The sequence below is a fragment of the Oncorhynchus kisutch genome, linkage group LG17 (genome assembly GCF_002021735.2).
Source record: "Oncorhynchus kisutch isolate 150728-3 linkage group LG17, Okis_V2, whole genome shotgun sequence".
In the NCBI taxonomy this organism is placed as follows: Eukaryota; Metazoa; Chordata; class Actinopteri; order Salmoniformes; family Salmonidae; genus Oncorhynchus; species Oncorhynchus kisutch.
Genome location: NC_034190.2, coordinates 27,605,191 through 27,623,559, shown reverse-complemented (window position 1 = coordinate 27,623,559; position 18,369 = coordinate 27,605,191). Strand labels below are relative to the sequence as shown.

General features: G+C 43.6%; 1 protein-coding gene across 1 annotated transcript in view; it reads right to left on the bottom strand.

The window, feature by feature from the left end:
* Window positions 1-17,935, bottom strand: part of LOC109908671 (protein FAM135B) — a 63,733-nt gene extending 45,798 nt beyond the window's left edge. Inside the window, exons 1-2 of the mRNA XM_020507324.2 lie at window positions 17,529-17,935; window positions 7,425-7,521 (exon numbers count right to left, since the gene is read on the bottom strand). Coding sequence (XP_020362913.1) covers window positions 7,425-7,501 — 77 coding nt within the window. The 5' untranslated portion in view covers window positions 7,502-7,521; window positions 17,529-17,935. The remainder of the gene's footprint in view (window positions 1-7,424; window positions 7,522-17,528) is intronic.
* Window positions 17,936-18,369: the final 434 nt, after the last annotated feature.

Genomic DNA, 18,369 nt, shown 5'->3' with positions numbered 1-18,369 from the left:
TCATGCATACTATTATCATCCTGCAAATGCTGACATATAGCATTCCTTCGTAAAAAAAATATATGGGTATGAAAAGTGCAGTGAAACACGTATCTTTCAAAGATCACTTTCAGTATTGGAGTATGAATGGATGTGGTTCTGTGTAAAAACACATTGTGTCCCCTGCAATTGCACTTTCCCACCTAGACAAAATGAACACCTATGTTAGAATGCTATTCATCGACTACAGCTCAGTGTTCAACACCATAGTGCCCTCCAAGCTCATCACTAAGCTAAGGACCCTGGGACTAAACACCTCCCTCTGCAACTGGATCCTGGACTTCCTGACTGGACACCCCCAGGTGGTAAGGGTAGGTAACAACACATCCACCACGCTGATCCTCAACCCGGGGCCCCTCAGGGGTGCGTGCTCAGTCCCCTCCTCTACTCCCTGTTCACTCATGACTGCATGGCCAGGCACGACTCCAACACCATTATTAAGTTTGCCAATGACACAACACTGGTAGGACTGATCACAAACAATGATGAGACAGCCTATAGGGATGAGGTCAGAGACCTGCCCATGTGGTGCCAGGACAACAACCTCTCCCTCAATGTGATCAAGACAAAGGAGGACTGAGCATGCCCCCATTCTCACCGACAGGACTGAAGTAGAGCAGGTTTCAGAGCTTTAAGTTCCTTCGTGTCTACATCACCAACAAACTAACATGGTCCAAACACAATAAGGCAGTCGTCAAGAGGGAACGACAAAGCCTATACCCCCTCAGGAGACTGAAAATATTTGGCATGGGTCCTCAGATCCTCAAAAGGTTCTACAGCTGCATCATCGGTTGCATCACTGCCTGGTATGGCAACTGCTCGACCTCCGACCCCAAGGAACTACAGAGGATAGTGCGGACGGCGCAGTACATCACTGGGGCCAAGCTTCCCGCCATCCAGGACCTCTATACCAGGCAGTGTCAGAGGAAGGCCCTAAAAATTGTCAGACTCCAGCCACCCTGGTCATAGACTGTTCTCTCTGCTACCGCAAGCGGCAAGCAGTACTGGAGCGCCAAGTCTAGGTCCAAAAGGCTTCTTAACAGCTTCTACCGACCAAGCCATCAGACTCCGGAACAGCTAATCAAAGGGTTACCCAGAGTCCTTTTTTACGCTGCTGCTACTCTCTGTTTATTATCTTTGCATGGTCACTTTAACTCTACCTACATGTACATATTACCTCAATTCCCTCGACTAACCAGTGCTGTTATTTTAGTGCTGCTCTTTAATTATTTGTTACTTTTATATTATTCAATTTTTTAAAACTATTTATCTATTTTTTACTTCACACATTTTTCTTCTTAAATTTTTAAAGCATTGTTGGTTAAGGGCTTGTATGTAAGCATTTCACTGTAAGGCCTACACCTGTTGTATTCGGGGCATGTGACAAGAGCCTAGCTGTGAACAGACATGGTACCATCAGGGTTTTAGCAAGCGACCGCCTCTGGGAAAAGGAGGCGTGACAGTGAAAAGCAGGGAAAATGTTTTGGAGGTTGATAAATAAGGATATAGACTTAGCTACGAAAAAGGTTCAAGGCAGATCACTGTGTGAAACCCATTGTAGAACATGTTATGGTTAGAGTGTATTGTGGGAAAAAGATAGCAGAGAGAAAGAGATGTGAATGACATACAGTATACCTGTAGTTTGTCCTGATATCATGCACTACATCATTGACATATGAGCACGTTTCCAATAAAAACAAAAGAGCAAACATTCATTAATTGTACTAGTTAGAACGTCAGAAACAGATGCTTCATGGTTGAAGACGTGCATTCTGTGTATCACACACTGTGATTCAAATGGACTTCAAATGGGCATGCTCCTAGAAACTACAGCCAGGATTATCAATCAAACCTGATTAGAGCATCAAGAGCAACGTTATGTCGTGACTAATTCGCCATCCGCTCGGCTCAACTAAAAGGCCTGTGCTGCTCTTATCACCCTCTCCTGGTTTTTAAACATCAAACACAGACTTTCGTTTAATACAATCACTCTTCTATAGGGTTTGTATAAAACGTACATGGGAATAGCTTTTTCAGGGCTGTATATAAGATTTGCATAGATGTTTAACCTAATGGTCTTTCTTTGTACATTTCTCCTTATCTCACAATAGCCAATGACTGTGTTTTCTTTACACCAGTAGTCACTTGGACAGGAGTCTTTGACTCTATCTCCATCTGTTCTGTCCTCCGATCAGACCTACTTCCTCCATGTTGCTGTTCGGGGCGGAAACATGCATAAGAACAAATATATTAGTGCACTCAGGCTCAGCTAAGCAGGATTATATTTGGCCAAAAGCTTGAGCCCTCCCTGTCCTGTTTGGAGCCAGGAAAATCTAATCTGGGTAAAGCTGGCCATTCAGTCTGCCAGAGTCACATCCCACAGGCTAGCCAGATGCCCGGTTATAATCTGACCCTATTCTACCTCGTGTCCCAGATAGCACCCCATTCCCAATGTAGCGTACTAACAGGTCCAATATCTGTCCTCAAACACATCCTACTGTACGGCATAAAGATGACACTTTCCTAAATAATAACTGTCCGTTTTATCATTAATATGAACTATGAAGCAACCAGAGATACAGGCGGAGACTGTCAGTGGGTATTAATATGAACTATGAAGCAGCCAGAGCTACAGGTGGAGACTGTCAGTGGGTATTAATATGAACTATGAAGCAGCCAGAGATACAGGTGGAGACTGTCAGTGGGTATTAATATGAACTATGAAGCAGCCAGAGATACAGGTGGCGAATGTCAGTGGGTATTAATATGAACTATGAAGCAGCCAGAGCTACAGGTGGAGACTGTCAGTGGGTATTAATATGAACTATGAAGCAGCCAGAGATACAGGTGGAGACTGTCAGTGGGTATTAAGTGAAGCAGCCAGAGATACAGGTGGAGACTGTCAGTGGGTATTAATATGAACTATGAAGCAGCCAGAGATACAGGTGGAGACTGTCAGTGGGTATTAATATGAACTATGAAGCAGCCAGAGATACAGGTGGAGACTGTCAGTGGGTATTAATATGAACTATGAAGCAGCCAGAGATACAGGTGGAGACTGTCAGTGGGTATTAAGTGAAGCAGCCAGAGATACAGGTGGAGACTGTCAGTGGGTATTAATATGAACTATGAAGCAGCCAGAGCTACAGGTGGAGACTGTCAGTGGGTATTAATATGAACTATGAAGCAGCCAGAGCTACAGGTGGAGACCGTCAGTGGGTATTAATATGAACTATGAAGCAGCCAGAGCTACAGGTGGAGACTGTCAGTGGGTATTAAGTGAAGCAGCCAGAGATACAGGTGGAGACTGTTAGTGGGTATTAATATTAACAATGAAGCAGCCAGAGCTACATGTGGAGACTGTCAGTGGGTATGAAGTGAAGCAGCCAGAGATACAGGTGGAGACTGTTAGTGGGTATTAATATTAACTATGAAGCAGCCAGAGATACAGGTGGAGACTGTCAGTGGGTATTAAGTGAAGCAGCCAGAGATACAGGTGGAGACTGTTAGTGGGTATTAATATTAACTATGAAACAGCCAGAGATACAGGTGGAGACTGACAGTGGGTATTAAGTGAAGCAGCCAGAGATACAGGTGGAGACTGTTAGAGGGTAGCAATATTAACTATGAAGCAGCCAGAGCTACAGGTGGAGACTGTCAGTGGGTATTAAATGAAGCAGCCAGAGATACAGGTGGAGACCGTTAGTGGGTATTAATATTAACTATGAAGCAGCCAGAGATACAGGTGGAGACTGTCAGTGGGTATTAAGTGAAGCAGCCAGAGATACAGGTGGAGACTGTCAGTGGGTATTAAGTGAAGCAGCCAGAGATACAGGTGGAGACTGTCAGTGGGTATTAATATGAACTAAAAAGCAGCCAGAGCTACAGGTGGAGACTGTCAGTGGGTATTAATATGAACTATGAAGCAGCCAGAGCTACAGGTGGAGACTGTCAGTGGGTATTAATATGAACTATGAAGCAGCCAGAGATACAGGTGGAGACTGTCAGTGGGTATTAAGTGAAGCAGCCAGAGATACAGGTGGAGACTGTTAGTGGGTATTAATATTAACAATGAAGCAGCCAGAGCTACATGTGGAGACTGTCAGTGGGTATGAAGTGAAGCAGCCAGAGATACAGGTGGAGACTGTTAGTGGGTATTAATATTAACTATGAAGCAGCCAGAGATACAGGTGGAGACTGTCAGTGGGTATTAAGTGAAGCAGCCAGAGATACAGGTGGAGACTGTTAGAGGGTAGCAATATTAACTATGAAGCAGCCAGAGCTACAGGTGGAGACTGTCAGTGGGTATTAAATGAAGCAGCCAGAGATACAGGTGGAGACTGTTAGTGGGTATTAATATTAACTATGAAGCAGCCAGAGATACAGGTGGAGACTGTCAGTGGGTATTAAGTGAAGCAGCCAGAGATACAGGTGGAGACTGTCAGTGGGTATTAAGTGAAGCAGCCAGAGATACAGGTGGAGACTGTCAGTGGGTATTAATATGAACTAAAAAGCAGCCAGAGCTACAGGTGGAGACTGTCAGTGGGTATTAATATGAACTATGAAGCAGCCAGAGCTACAGGTGGAGACTGTCAGTGGGTATTAATATGAACTATGAAGCAGCCAGAGATACAGGTGGAGACTCAGTGGGTATTAATATGAACTAAAAAGCAGCCAGAGCTACAGGTGGAGACTGTCAGTGGGTATTAATATGAACTATGAAGCAGCCAGAGCTACAGGTGGAGACTGTCAGTGGGTATTAATATGAACTATGAAGCAGCCAGAGATACAGGTGGAGACTGTAAGTGGGTATTAATATGAACTATGAAGCAGCCAGAGATACAGGTGGAGACTGTCAGTGGGTATTAAGTGAAGCAGCCAGAGATACAGGTGGAGACTGTCAGTGGGTATTAATATGAACTAAAAAGCAGGCAGAGATACAGGTGGAGACTGTCAGTGGGTATTAAGTGAAGCAAACAGAGATACAGGTGGAGACTGTCAGTGGGTATTAAGTGAAGCAGCCAGAGGTACAGGTGGAGACTGTCAGTGGGTATTAATATGAACTAAAAAGCAGCCAGAGATATAGGTGGAGACTGTTAGTGGGTATTAATATTAACTATGAAGCAGCCAGAGCTACAGGTGGAGACTGTCAGTGGGTATTAATATGAACTATGAAGCAGCCAGAGATACAGGTGGAGACTGTCAGTGGGTATTAAGTGAAGCAGCCAGAGATACAGGTGGAGACTGTTAGTGGGTATTAATATTAACTATGAAACAGCCAGAGATACAGGTCGAGACTGACAGTGGGTATTAAGTGAAGCAGCCAGAGATACAGGTGGAGACTGTTAGAGGGTAGCAATATTAACTATGAAGCAGCCAGAGCTACAGGTGGAGACTGTCAGTGGGTATTAAATGAAGCAGCCAGAGATACAGGTGGAGACCGTTAGTGGGTATTAATATTAACTATGAAGCAGCCAGAGATACAGGTGGAGACTGTCAGTGGGTATTAAGTGAAGCAGCCAGAGATACAGGTGGAGACTGTCAGTGGGTATTAAGTGAAGCAGCCAGAGATACAGGTGGAGACTGTCAGTGGGTATTAATATGAACTAAAAAGCAGCCAGAGCTACAGGTGGAGACTGTCAGTGGGTATTAATATGAACTATGAAGCAGCCAGAGCTACAGGTGGAGACTGTCAGTGGGTATTAATATGAACTATGAAGCAGCCAGAGATACAGGTGGAGACTGTCAGTGGGTATTAAGTGAAGCAGCCAGAGATACAGGTGGAGACTGTTAGTGGGTATTAATATTAACAATGAAGCAGCCAGAGCTACATGTGGAGACTGTCAGTGGGTATGAAGTGAAGCAGCCAGAGATACAGGTGGAGACTGTTAGTGGGTATTAATATTAACTATGAAGCAGCCAGAGATACAGGTGGAGACTGTCAGTGGGTATTAAGTGAAGCAGCCAGAGATACAGGTGGAGACTGTTAGTGGGTATTAATATTAACTATGAAACAGCCAGAGATACAGGTGGAGACTGACAGTGGGTATTAAGTGAAGCAGCCAGAGATACAGGTGGAGACTGTTAGAGGGTAGCAATATTAACTATGAAGCAGCCAGAGCTACAGGTGGAGACTGTCAGTGGGTATTAAATGAAGCAGCCAGAGATACAGGTGGAGACTGTTAGTGGGTATTACTATTAACTATGAAGCAGCCAGAGATACAGGTGGAGACTGTCAGTGGGTATTAAGTGAAGCAGCCAGAGATACAGGTGGAGACTGTCAGTGGGTATTAAGTGAAGCAGCCAGAGATACAGGTGGAGACTGTCAGTGGGTATTAATATGAACTAAAAAGCAGCCAGAGCTACAGGTGGAGACTGTCAGTGGGTATTAATATGAACTATGAAGCAGCCAGAGCTACAGGTGGAGACTGTCAGTGGGTATTAATATGAACTATGAAGCAGCCAGAGATACAGGTGGAGACTGTCAGTGGGTATTAATATGAACTATGAAGCAGCCAGAGCTACAGGTGGAGACTGTCAGTGGGTATTAAGTGAAGCAGCCAGAGATACAGGTGGAGACTGCTAGTGGGTATTATTATTAACTATGAAGCAGAAAGAGATACAGGTGGAGACTGTCAGTGGGTATTAAGTGAAGCAGCCAGAGATACAGGTGGAGACTGTCAGTGGGTATTAATATGAACTAAAAAGCAGCCAGAGATACAGGTGGAGACTGTCAGTGGGTATTAAGTGAAGCAAACAGAGATACGGGTGGAGACTGTCAGTGGGTATTAAGTGAAGCAGCCAGAGATACAGGTGGAGACTGTCAGTGGGTATTAATATGAACTAAAAAGCAGCAAGAGATACAGGTGGAGACTGTCAGTGGGTATTAATATGAACTATGAAGCAGCCAGAGATACAGGTGGAGACTGTCAGTGGGTATTAAGTGAAGCAGCCAGAGATATAGGTGGAGACTGTTAGTGGGTATTAATATTAACTATGAAGCAGCCAGAGCTACAGGTGGAGACTGTCAGTGGGTATTAATATGAACTATGAAGCAGCCAGAGATACAGGTGGAGACAGTCAGTGGGTATTAATATGAACTATGAAGCTGCCAGAGATACAGGTGGAGACTGTCAGTGGGTATTAATATGAACTATGAAGCAGCCAGAGATACAGGTGGAGACCGTCAGTGGGTATTAATATGAACTATGAAGCAGCCAGAGATACAGGTGGAGACTGTTTCAACCCAAGTTTCCTACATGCCACAGGAGTGTGTTAGCCCTCTGAGCTAAAGCCTAATCATTAGCTTGGGCAGTCTTAAGGTCTCAAGGCAAGTTTACTCATCCCAGGAGCGGGGTTCACCGGTCCACCTCCATTACACTCACCCTCTCTGGAAGAGATCCACATTGTGAAACTTGTTCAGCTCTACAGAAAACTCCAACGTCCCCTGTACTTCAGACATGATATTTTCCAGGTCATCCCCTGCAGAGAGGAAAGAGAATATATCCATCGATTTAAGATGGGTAAAAATGGAGTCCCAATAGACACGTCTGGATGCATACTGTATTGCAGTGTGAGGAGCACACTGGAAAATGCTCTATTGCACTACCCCCATTGTTATATGATTGAAGTGACAAAGCCATTAGCACCTTCATGATTCATCAGTGAATTCATGGCCAACGAAGCATCCTTTCATACAATAATACAAAAAGGCATTCACAAGGAATCAAAATCGAATCGTGACGTTTATCATCTAATCATTGAACACTGTCATTTGTCTTCTTCACTGTAGTGCTTCTATGACTCTGTTGACCTCCGGAGGCCTCATAGTGAGAGGCACACTGGCATTTAGGGAGGTAACCCCAGACTGGATATAGAAGCTCCTCTACACACACACACACACACACACACACACACACACACACACACACACACACACACACACTCACACACACTCCTCCACCATGGTTTCTAATTAGACAAACAATGAGTCATTCAGGAAGCGTTTGCCTTGGTCCTTCCATCTCCCAGGGAGCTATTCACAGAGCCAACACTCAACAGACTGCACACAACCTCAGCATGAAACATTGAGAGGAATGGTGAGAGAGACACCCGCGATGAAGTTTTAGAAAACGGTTATAAATTGATGGGATGGAAAGTGTTGACTCACAATATCATGTTGAAGTCTGTGTTCTTTAAGACATTTACATGTACATGCTAGTCATTTAGCAGACGCTCTCATCCAGAGTGATTTACAGTCAGTGCGTTCAACTTAAGTAGTTAAAACAACCACATATTTCACAGTCACGAATAAAGAATTCTAGCCTTCTTTTCATGAGTGCCTTCTATCATGATAGTAGTAGAGGTAGTTGGCAATAGCATGGGTAAGATTGATACCACCTTGTTACCGTTGCCGCACTGCTACTGTTACTATAGTAACATAGTAGCCGTTGTATTTATTGCCTGTTTTAATTCAGATTTAAAGCCCAGAGGCTGACATGCTAAACCTCTACTAACGAGTCACAGTTATTCAAAAGATGATAATTGAGCTTGTTTGATCCCCATTTAATAACTCTACCAAATCAAATAATATATGCCATTTAACAGATGATACATTTGAAATATACTGTAGATGGCCCACGGGAATGGAACCCACAACACTGACAGTGCGAACTCCATGCTCTACCAACTGAGCCAATGAAACAACAGCATAGCCGTGCCTGTAGGACAGTAAACTAAGCATCACATTTGCTATGTGACATGATCTGCATTCAAATCTACTTCAAAAAGCTGTTTGTCCACATTAGACTGTTCTAGCTTCACAGACACATGAAAACAAAGGGATAACGGATCATAACAATCATTTGACGCCGTAAAGCAACTACGCAGAAGTAAGCAAGAGAAACGCAATAACAAAGCCTCGTTCTCCACCACTGTGTGGTCCATTATCCCATTGCTGTTGAAAACCAGCTAAAGGGAAGGAAGATATATGTCAAACAGCATTGCTGCCTTCTGCTGACATGACTTCTTGTGTTACATGAACACACACACACACACACACCCCTGCCCAAACTGGCGACTTTAATAAAGGTTATGGTAGGGAACTGAGGTTTGTGCTGTCAGTCCGTGGGTCATATTAACAGTGACCTGTCCTGACACAGAGCCTTGACCCAACAACCTTGAACAGCTGGTGGAGAGAGAATATGTGGAGGATATTGTGCTGCTGTGTAAAGTATGTTGTATTGTACATCAGTGTTGTATTGTACATCAGTGTTGTATTGTACATCAGTGTTGTATTGTACATCAGTGTTGTATTGTACATCAGTGGTGTATGTTGTATTGTACATTGTATTGTACATCAGTGTTGTATTGTACATCAGTGTTGTATTGTACATCAGTGGTGTATTGTACATCAGTGGTGTATGTTGTATTGTACATTGTATTGTACATCAGTGTTGTATTGTACATCAGTGTTGTATTGTACATCAGTGTTGTATTGTACATCAGTGTTGTATTCTACATCAGTGGTGTATTCTACATCAGTGGTGTATGTTGTATTGTACATCAGTGTTGTATTGCACATCAGTGTTGTATTGAACATTGTATTCTACATCAGTGTTGTATTCTACATCAGTACTGTATTGAACAATGTATTGTACATCAGTGTTGTATTCTACATCAGTGGTGTATGTTGTATTGTACATTGAATTGTACATCAGTGTTGTATTGTACATCAGTGTTGTATTCTACAACCGTGTTGTATTCTACATCAGTGTTGTATTGAACATTGTATTCTACATCAGTGTTGTATTGAACATTGTATTCTACATCAGTGTTGTATTGAACATTGTATTCTACATCAGTGTTGTATTCTACATCAGTGTTGTATTCTACATCAGTGTTGTATTCTACATCAGTACTGTATTGAACAATGTATTGTTCATCAGTGTTGTATTGTTCATCAGTGTTGTATTGTTCATCAGTGTTGTATTGTACATCAGTGTTGTATTGTTCATCAGTGCTGTATTCTACATCAGTGTTGTATTGTACATCAGTGTTGTATTGTACATCAGTGTTGTATTGTACATCAGTGTTGTATTGTACATCAGTGTTGTATTGTACATCAGTGGTGTATGTTGTATTGTACATTGTATTGTACATCAGCGTTGTATTGTACATCAGTGTTGTATTGTACATCAGTGTTGTATTGTACATCAGTGGTGTATGTTGTATTGTACATTGTATTGTACATCAGTGTTGTATTGTACATCAGTGTTGTATTGTACATCAGTGTTGTATTCTACATCAGTGGTGTATTCTACATCAGTGGTGTATGTTGTATTGTACATCAGTGTTGTATTGCACATCAGTGTTGTATTGAACATTGTATTCTACATCAGTGGTGTATTCTACATCAGTGGTGTATGTTGTATTGTACATCAGTGTTGTATTGCACATCAGTGTTGTATTGAACATTGTATTCTACATCAGTGTTGTATTCTACATCAGTACTGTATTGAACAATGTATTGTACATCAGTGTTGTATTCTACATCAGTGGTGTATGTTGCATTGTACATTCTATTGTACATCAGTGTTGTATTGTACATCAGTGTTGTATTCTACAACCGTGTTGTATTCTACATCAGTGTTGTATTGCACATTGTATTCTACATCAGTGTTGTATTGAACATTGTATTCTACATCAGTGTTGTATTGAACATTGTATTCTACATCAGTGTTGTATTCTACATCAGTGTTGTATTCTACATCAGTGTTGTATTGTACATCAGTACTGTATTGAACAATGTATTGTTCATCAGTGTTGTATTGTTCATCAGTGTTGTATTGTTCATCAGTGTTGTATTGTTCATCAGTGTTGTATTGTTCATCAGTGTTGTATTGTACATCAGTACTGTATTGAACAATGTATTGTTCATCAGTGTTGTATTGTTCATCAGTGTTGTATTGTTCATCAGTGTTGTATTGTTCATCAGTGTTGTATTGTTCATCAGTGTTGTATTGTTCATCAGTGCTGTATTGTTCATCAGTGTTGTATTGTTCATCAGTGTTGTATTGTACATCAGTGTTGTATTGTTCATCAGTGTTGTATTGTTCATCAGTGTTGTATTGTTCATCAGTGCTGTATTCTACATCAGTGCTGTATTCTAAAAAAAAAATGTCTAAAGTGTATTACACAATGGAAAAGGCGTAATTTATTTGGTTTAGTCAACATTTCCCAAGTCTCACTTGAGCCCAGTTCTAGTCAGCTGTTGTCAGTTGTCTCACATTGAGTCAAAAGCAGGAGCTCTGCATTTTCATCTCTCTGTCTGGGACATATACAGGCTACAGCTGGGACTGAACACTGTGTGCCTTACAGAAACACAGGAGGTTGCATATCAGTCAATCTCTCTCTCACTGGTTCTCGCTGTCACACACACACACACACACACACACAATCCCAGGGTAACCGCTAGATCATGCTGACTGTCAACAGAAGTACTGTATATGGCAGACGCTGCATTATCTCCCCTGCTAATCAACCGAGGCAGAAGTTGATCAATAGTTGAATGTAAATAGGTCACAGACACAGTATCTCCAGACCATAGATTTACATAGAACTTTGACAGGATCTCTGTTATACACAAAAAGTTTCAAGGGTATTACATGTTTGCAATAATTCCCTTACTTCTACTGAGCGTGTCTGCCTGCGCTGATGATGATGAGGATGAGGGGAAGGATGACGATGAGGAGGAGGATGATGATGAAAAAATTGACCTTACCATCTCGTCTCTACTACTCTGTTGAGCCATCAGCTTCCATTTCAAAGTTGACTATTGACGTGAAGAAGCCTGCTGAATGTACAGTAGTGGGTTAGTCATAGCAATAGAAGAGATGTGTGGGTCTGATTGCACAATGTACCAGCCTGGTAACAAAGAATCCACATGATGAATGAATGGCATTGAACTACAGAATTTAATAGATGCTGCTAAATGTCCCTGACCTACAGTACACTGCTCCAGCTACACATTGTCCCTGACCTACACTGCTCCAGCTACACATTGTCCCTGACCTACAGTACACTGCTCCAGCTACACATTGTCCCTGACCTACACTGCTCCAGCTACACATTGTCCCTGACCTACACTGCTCCAGCTACACATTGTCCCTGACCTACAGTACACTGCTCCAGCCACACATTGTCCCTGACCTACAGTACACTGCTCCAGCTACACATTGTCCCTGACCTACATTGCTCCAGCTACACATTGTCCCTGACCTACACTGCTCCAGCTACACATTGTCCCTGACCTACACTGCTCCAGCTACACATTGTCCCTGACCTACAGTACACTGCTCCAGCTACACATTGTCCCTGACCTACAGTACACTGCTCCAGCTACACATTGTCCCTGACCTACAGTACACTGCTCCAGCTACACATTGTCCCTGACCTACACTGCTCCAGCTACACATTGTCCCTTGACCTACAGTACACTGCTCCAGCTACACATTGTCCCTGACCTACAGTACACTGCTCCAGCTACACATTGTCCCTGACCTACACTTCTCCAGCTACACATTGTCCCTTGAACTACAGTACACTGCTCCAGCTACACATTGTGCCTTGACCTACAGTACACTGCTCCAGCTACACATTGTCCCTGACCTACACTTCTCCAGCTACACATTGTCCCTTGACCTACAGTACACTGCTCCAGCTACACATTGTGCCTTGACCTACAGTACACTGCTCCAGCTACACATTGTCCCTGACCTACACTTCTCCAGCTACACATTGTCCCTGACCTACACTTCTCCAGCTACACATTGTCCCTCACCTACACTGCTCCAGCTACACCTTGTCCCTGACCTACACTGCTCCAGCTACACCTTGTCCCTGACCTACACTGCTCCAGCTACACATTGTCCCTCACCTACACTGCTCCAGCTACCCATTGTCCCTGACCTACACTGCTCCAGCTACACATTGTCCCTGACCTACACTGCTCCAGCTAGACATTGTCTCAGGCTGGGTCAACTGCGGTGGCTTTGTCTCTCAGTTTAATCAAAATGTTCTCTATAGTCAGTTAAATGACACTTACTGTATGTACAAGATAAGCCAGAAAAGATCCTCTGTGAATCAAAGAGACCTTCACTTAAACTGTAGTTCAAGTGTTAAGACAGATGAAGTCTAGACAGAATACTAAGACCTGGAGATTGTTCTCCAGTATGATATGTTCTAGGTCTGTCCCCGACTAAAAAATATCTTGGTCGACGAAGAGTCTTCTGCTCTGTCAACCAATCGATTGGTCTGAATTTTTAAACGTGTATTTTTCCACATATAGATACATCCTATGTGTTTTAATCAAATCAACTCGATTCACTAAGCTTATCTGATGCTTTAAGCACACTGTTTGGTTAAATAATTAAGACACACAGATGACTAGAGGGAGTCTGACCAGCAATTGATTTGATTGTGCCAGGCCGGGCTCAGACTTGCTGCGCCGTGTTAAAAAAAGACAGCAAGTGACTGTGACAAACACCCGTTGCCTCTCTCTTCTCCCTGCTGCAGCGACCACCACAGAACATCAAAGTGTTTATCACACTGTCCATGTTGCTGAAGCTGCAACATAATTACAGCCATTCTGTGACCAAAAACATTCCCTATTCCCTCAACCCTCGCTCTCTTTATGTGACACATGTATGCATCGGATGCACGTGACCAATAGGGCCTGACCTCTAGCATATCCTATGCTATGGGGTTTCATTATGTGGTTTCCTCTCTACTCACTTTCCTTGGGCAATAAGACAAGGGCTACAAGGGTCTCCTCATTCTGCTGCTGCATCCGCTCTCAACCCCACTTTGCTGGTAAACTTTGCTATTATGCACATAGCAACATGGTCGAGGAAAAGGTGCCAATTCAACAGTGCACTGGTGTGTTTCAGAACCGCGGACAGCGACCACTATCCGACGCAGGAGAAAGTGCATTTGCTTTAAAATAATATCATTTTTCTTCGCGTTGCACCATTGTTCTTACATAATTTAACCATATAGCATTTCAGTACCACATGTCAGACTGATGGACTGTGCCATCCCCACAAACTCCAAATGGATCAGTCCACTCAGACAGGCACCAATAAGACAGGTGTCTTGTGTGGCATGATGTTCATGTTTTTATTTGTCACTGCTTGACTAAAGTCATCTCGGTCCATCTACAGCCAGTCGACTAAATGGGTTCAGCCCTAAAAGGCTCTTCACCATGTACCATGCTAGTAGCTGATGGGGATGCTCTGAAGTCCAATTACAATAGACCCTTTAATGTGCCGATGCTTGTGACCATATTCTGCCGTTCTGTTGAGCCTGCAGGTAAAAATCATTCAACCCTAATCATGACAAAGTGCCACCTGCTTGGGTTAAAGACACACTTTCAGATGACTATTTAATGCAGAGTATTATATCACTAATGAGTCTGAGGCTCTATGAGGTTATTACAGGTTACACTGCTGAGGCTGGGGCTCTATGAGGCTATTACAGGTTACAGTGCTGAGGCTGGGGCTGGGGCTCTATGAGGCTATTACAGGTTACAGTGCTGAGGCTGAGGCTGGGGCTCTATGAGGCTATTACAGGTTACAGTGCTGAGGCTGAGGCTGGGGCTCTATGAGGCTATTACAGTTATAGTGCTGAGGCTGGGGCTCTATGAGGCTATTACAGGTTACAGTGCTGAGGCTGAGGCTGGGGCTCTATGAGGCTATTACAGGTTACAGTGCTGAGGCTGGGGCTCTATGAGGCTATTACAGGTTACACTGCTGAGGCTGGGGCTGTATGAGGCTATTACAGGTTACAGTACTGAGGCTGGGGCTCCATGAGGCTATTACAGGTTACAGTACTGAGGCTGGGGCTCTATGAGGTTATTACAGGTTACAGTACTGAGGCTGGGGCTCTATGAGGTTATTACAGGTTACAGTACTGAGGCTGGGGGTCTATGAGGTTATTACAGGTTACAGTACTGAGGCTGGGGCTCTATGAGGCTATTACAGGTTACAGTACTGAGGCTGGGGCTCTATGAGGCTATTACAGGTTACAGTACTGAGGCTGGGGCTCGTTGAGGTTATTACAGGTTACAGTACTGAGGCTGGGGCTCTATGAGGTTATTACAGGTTACAGTACTGAGGCTGGGGCTCTATGAGGTTATTACAGGTTACAGTACTGAGGCTGGGGCTCTATGAGGCTATTACAGGTTACAGTACTGAGGCTGGGGCTCTATGAGGCTATTACAGGTTACAGTGCTGAGGCTGGGGCTCTATGAGGCTATTACAGGTTACAGTACTGAGGCTGGGGCTCTATGAGGCTATTACAGGTTACAGTGCTGAGGCTGGGGCTCTATGAGGCTATTACAGGTTACAGTGCTGAGGCTGGGTCTCTATGAGGCTATTACAGGTTACAGTGCTGAGGCTGGGGCTCTATGAGGCTATTACAGGTTACAGTACTGAGGCTGGGGCTCTATGAGGTTATTACAGGTTACAGTACAGAGGCTGGGGCTCTATGAGGCTATTACAGGTTATATGCTAGTGCTCTATGGGGACTTGAGTTGGTCACCACTAATCTCTCAACCACAGCAAGCACAACAAGCCCCTGGCTCTTCTCTCACTGACCTGGCTTGTATGTTCAGCTTGCAAATAGACTGACATTTCAATAACTGAAATAAGGACAAACCCAGTACACTCGTAGTATTCATACATTAGCCTACAAGTAGTTCGTAGACCTGAAATAGTCTAGAAAAATTAAGGTCAGCACAATAATATGGATTCAAATGTTATTTTTCACCACAGACTTTCCTACCTGCACTCTGCAGGTAGGCTATCCTCTATTTTTCCCCTTCTGAGAGTATAACCAAATATCTCAGGATCAGACATTATTGAGAGTATAGCAGCCTACTGTAGCTACTTTCCTATATTTGGAGTGCATATTTGGAGAGTCATAACTGAGACAACTGGCCAAGCGTAGACGTAATCCTAGGACAGTCGCAGTGTCATGACAACCAGCTGAATGTTTACACAACACCGTCACATGACAGGAAATGAATCTCACACACTCACTTCATAATGAACCTCCATCTCATGAAGCAGACTAGAATAAAAGGCAAACACACCGTCCCTACAAATAAATAGAACACACTGGAATACAACAACACCATCCCACAGAATAGACACTCCAGCACACTGGTATCCTTATACTCCATGCCACACAATAAATGAAATGGCTATTTTCTTGGTTTAAAGACAAATCAGCCTAAATGTGTTGTTGAGCTACAAGAATAGCAGTAGGCTTATGCTGAACTTGTACACTGATCTGTCCCTCCATGCACCGACTGGAACTAGGCTATATGAGATGTGTGAACTACCCGCTTCTTAAAAGTCACAATCCCCAGGAATGAAGCACCAAGTAAGGAAGGGAGCTGCAGCAAAAAATATGTGATTCAGGGAGAGTCTAACTGACTGTGTAACGAGAGAGAAGATTATGTAAATGGTGTGATAGTGAACTCCGGGCCAACTTCTTCTCAGGACATTAGCTACTGTAGAAATACTAGTTTCGTTCACAGTCACACACACATTTCTGGAAGGGTGAAGAGTGGGTGAGGGTTGCAGTGACTTACTGAACTTGCACTTCTGTTCTGTGCTGATAACAATGTGTAAAATTTCTCCAAAGGCTCTAATATAATATATCATAGTAATTCACCCCATCAAGTCATCCAACTAGCCAAGGAACATAACATTGCTGTGGCCTGTGTGCTGTTGGTACAGCGGTTGGGGCTGTTGGTAGAGTGGTTGGGGCTGTTGGTACAGTGGTTGGAGGGTTGATGGAGGTGGAATAAGATCTGTCTAACAGCAGATTGTGTGAAACGTCAATGCTGTCTTAACACAAAATTCCCATGTGGTCTGACTACATTTTGCCCGGAGCGGATGGACCTGGGTGGGTTGAAGTCAGATAGGAAAATCCTTGTTTTATCACTTCAGGAATCTGCTGTAGGGGTCTGCTGAGGTGCTAGGAAAGTAGACTGTTCACCAAGTGGACAGCTGCATGCAGTGTGTAGCAGACAAAGCACCTGCACTCCACTAAGCAGCTATGGGGGTTTGCCAAATGTTTTCCATAAAATGATTTGCTCTGTGTGCGCGTGCGTGTGTGTGTGCGTGCGTGCGTGTGAGTGAGTGTGTGAGTGCGTGGAAGACACAACGTTCTACTGTTGGTATTTTAGTGATGCTGTTACAGCCAACGCTGCTATTATAGACTCATCAACCTTTTAACCGCAACTAAATTATGAGCTGGAGCGTCGGCAACAATTTAGCAGACAGGTCTGTTACAACCTTGTCAAAACATTCTGTTTCACAATACAACAGCAAGCAACAGCCGGCCCGTTATATTCTCTGTCTGTCCCACTGCACTGTGATGGACAATGAGGATGCTAGCTACAATGTAACAAACCTTACCTTACTCACTGATGCGCTGCGAATCCCCACGCAATAACCAGTGTCCACCACTGTCTAATATCCACAAGGCTTTGGCTTCACAACCTACAGCGACCCTTGCCTTTCAGATCTACGGAGGTATGATGCCTTGTCTGTGTTCAGTGGTTATATCGCTGCTGTAAGCTGCTGCTCACCGCTTCTCCTGCTGCTGTTGCCATGGTTATCCATTCAGCCCCTGTATCCTCGTCTTCTGCAGTGCAAAACACTAGAAGTCAGCCTCCTAGCTTAGCTTACGTTTCCCCCAACATGACAGTAATGTTCAATTTGTCTAAGTGGTGCGCCTGGCCTGTCGCGTGGTTTAGCTTCGTGTTTATCCTCTTTCTGGTGGTTGACACATCGTTTCGGGAGAATATTAACAGTCAGCATGCACAGGGTGGACCAGAGTCCTGCCGTGGCTGCTGCATGCTTGTGCACTGTGCTTACAATAGACGGGCTGACGTCAACGCCGGTTGAGAAATTAAACACTGAAAGAGTCCACCTGACACCTTTCACCATCGCTATCAACACAAATACAATAGGCTATGTTTACAGTCATTAGGTTGTTAGCATTTCTTAGTTCGGTGTATTCTACAACTGTTATGGGATTGAGAAGCAAAATATGGAGTCGTGGAGTTAAGAGTTCAGTAAACACAAGAAGCTAGAGGGGTGTTCAACAACAATGACAGTAATCTAGTGATAGGGTTTACCAAAGAAAACTTTTACAAAAAAATACAAATTCCTGGTGAACAGGTTGGAGCACTCATAAACAGGCAGAGATATACATTTTATCATGCTCAGGGTTTATTCCATGATCTGATGCCTA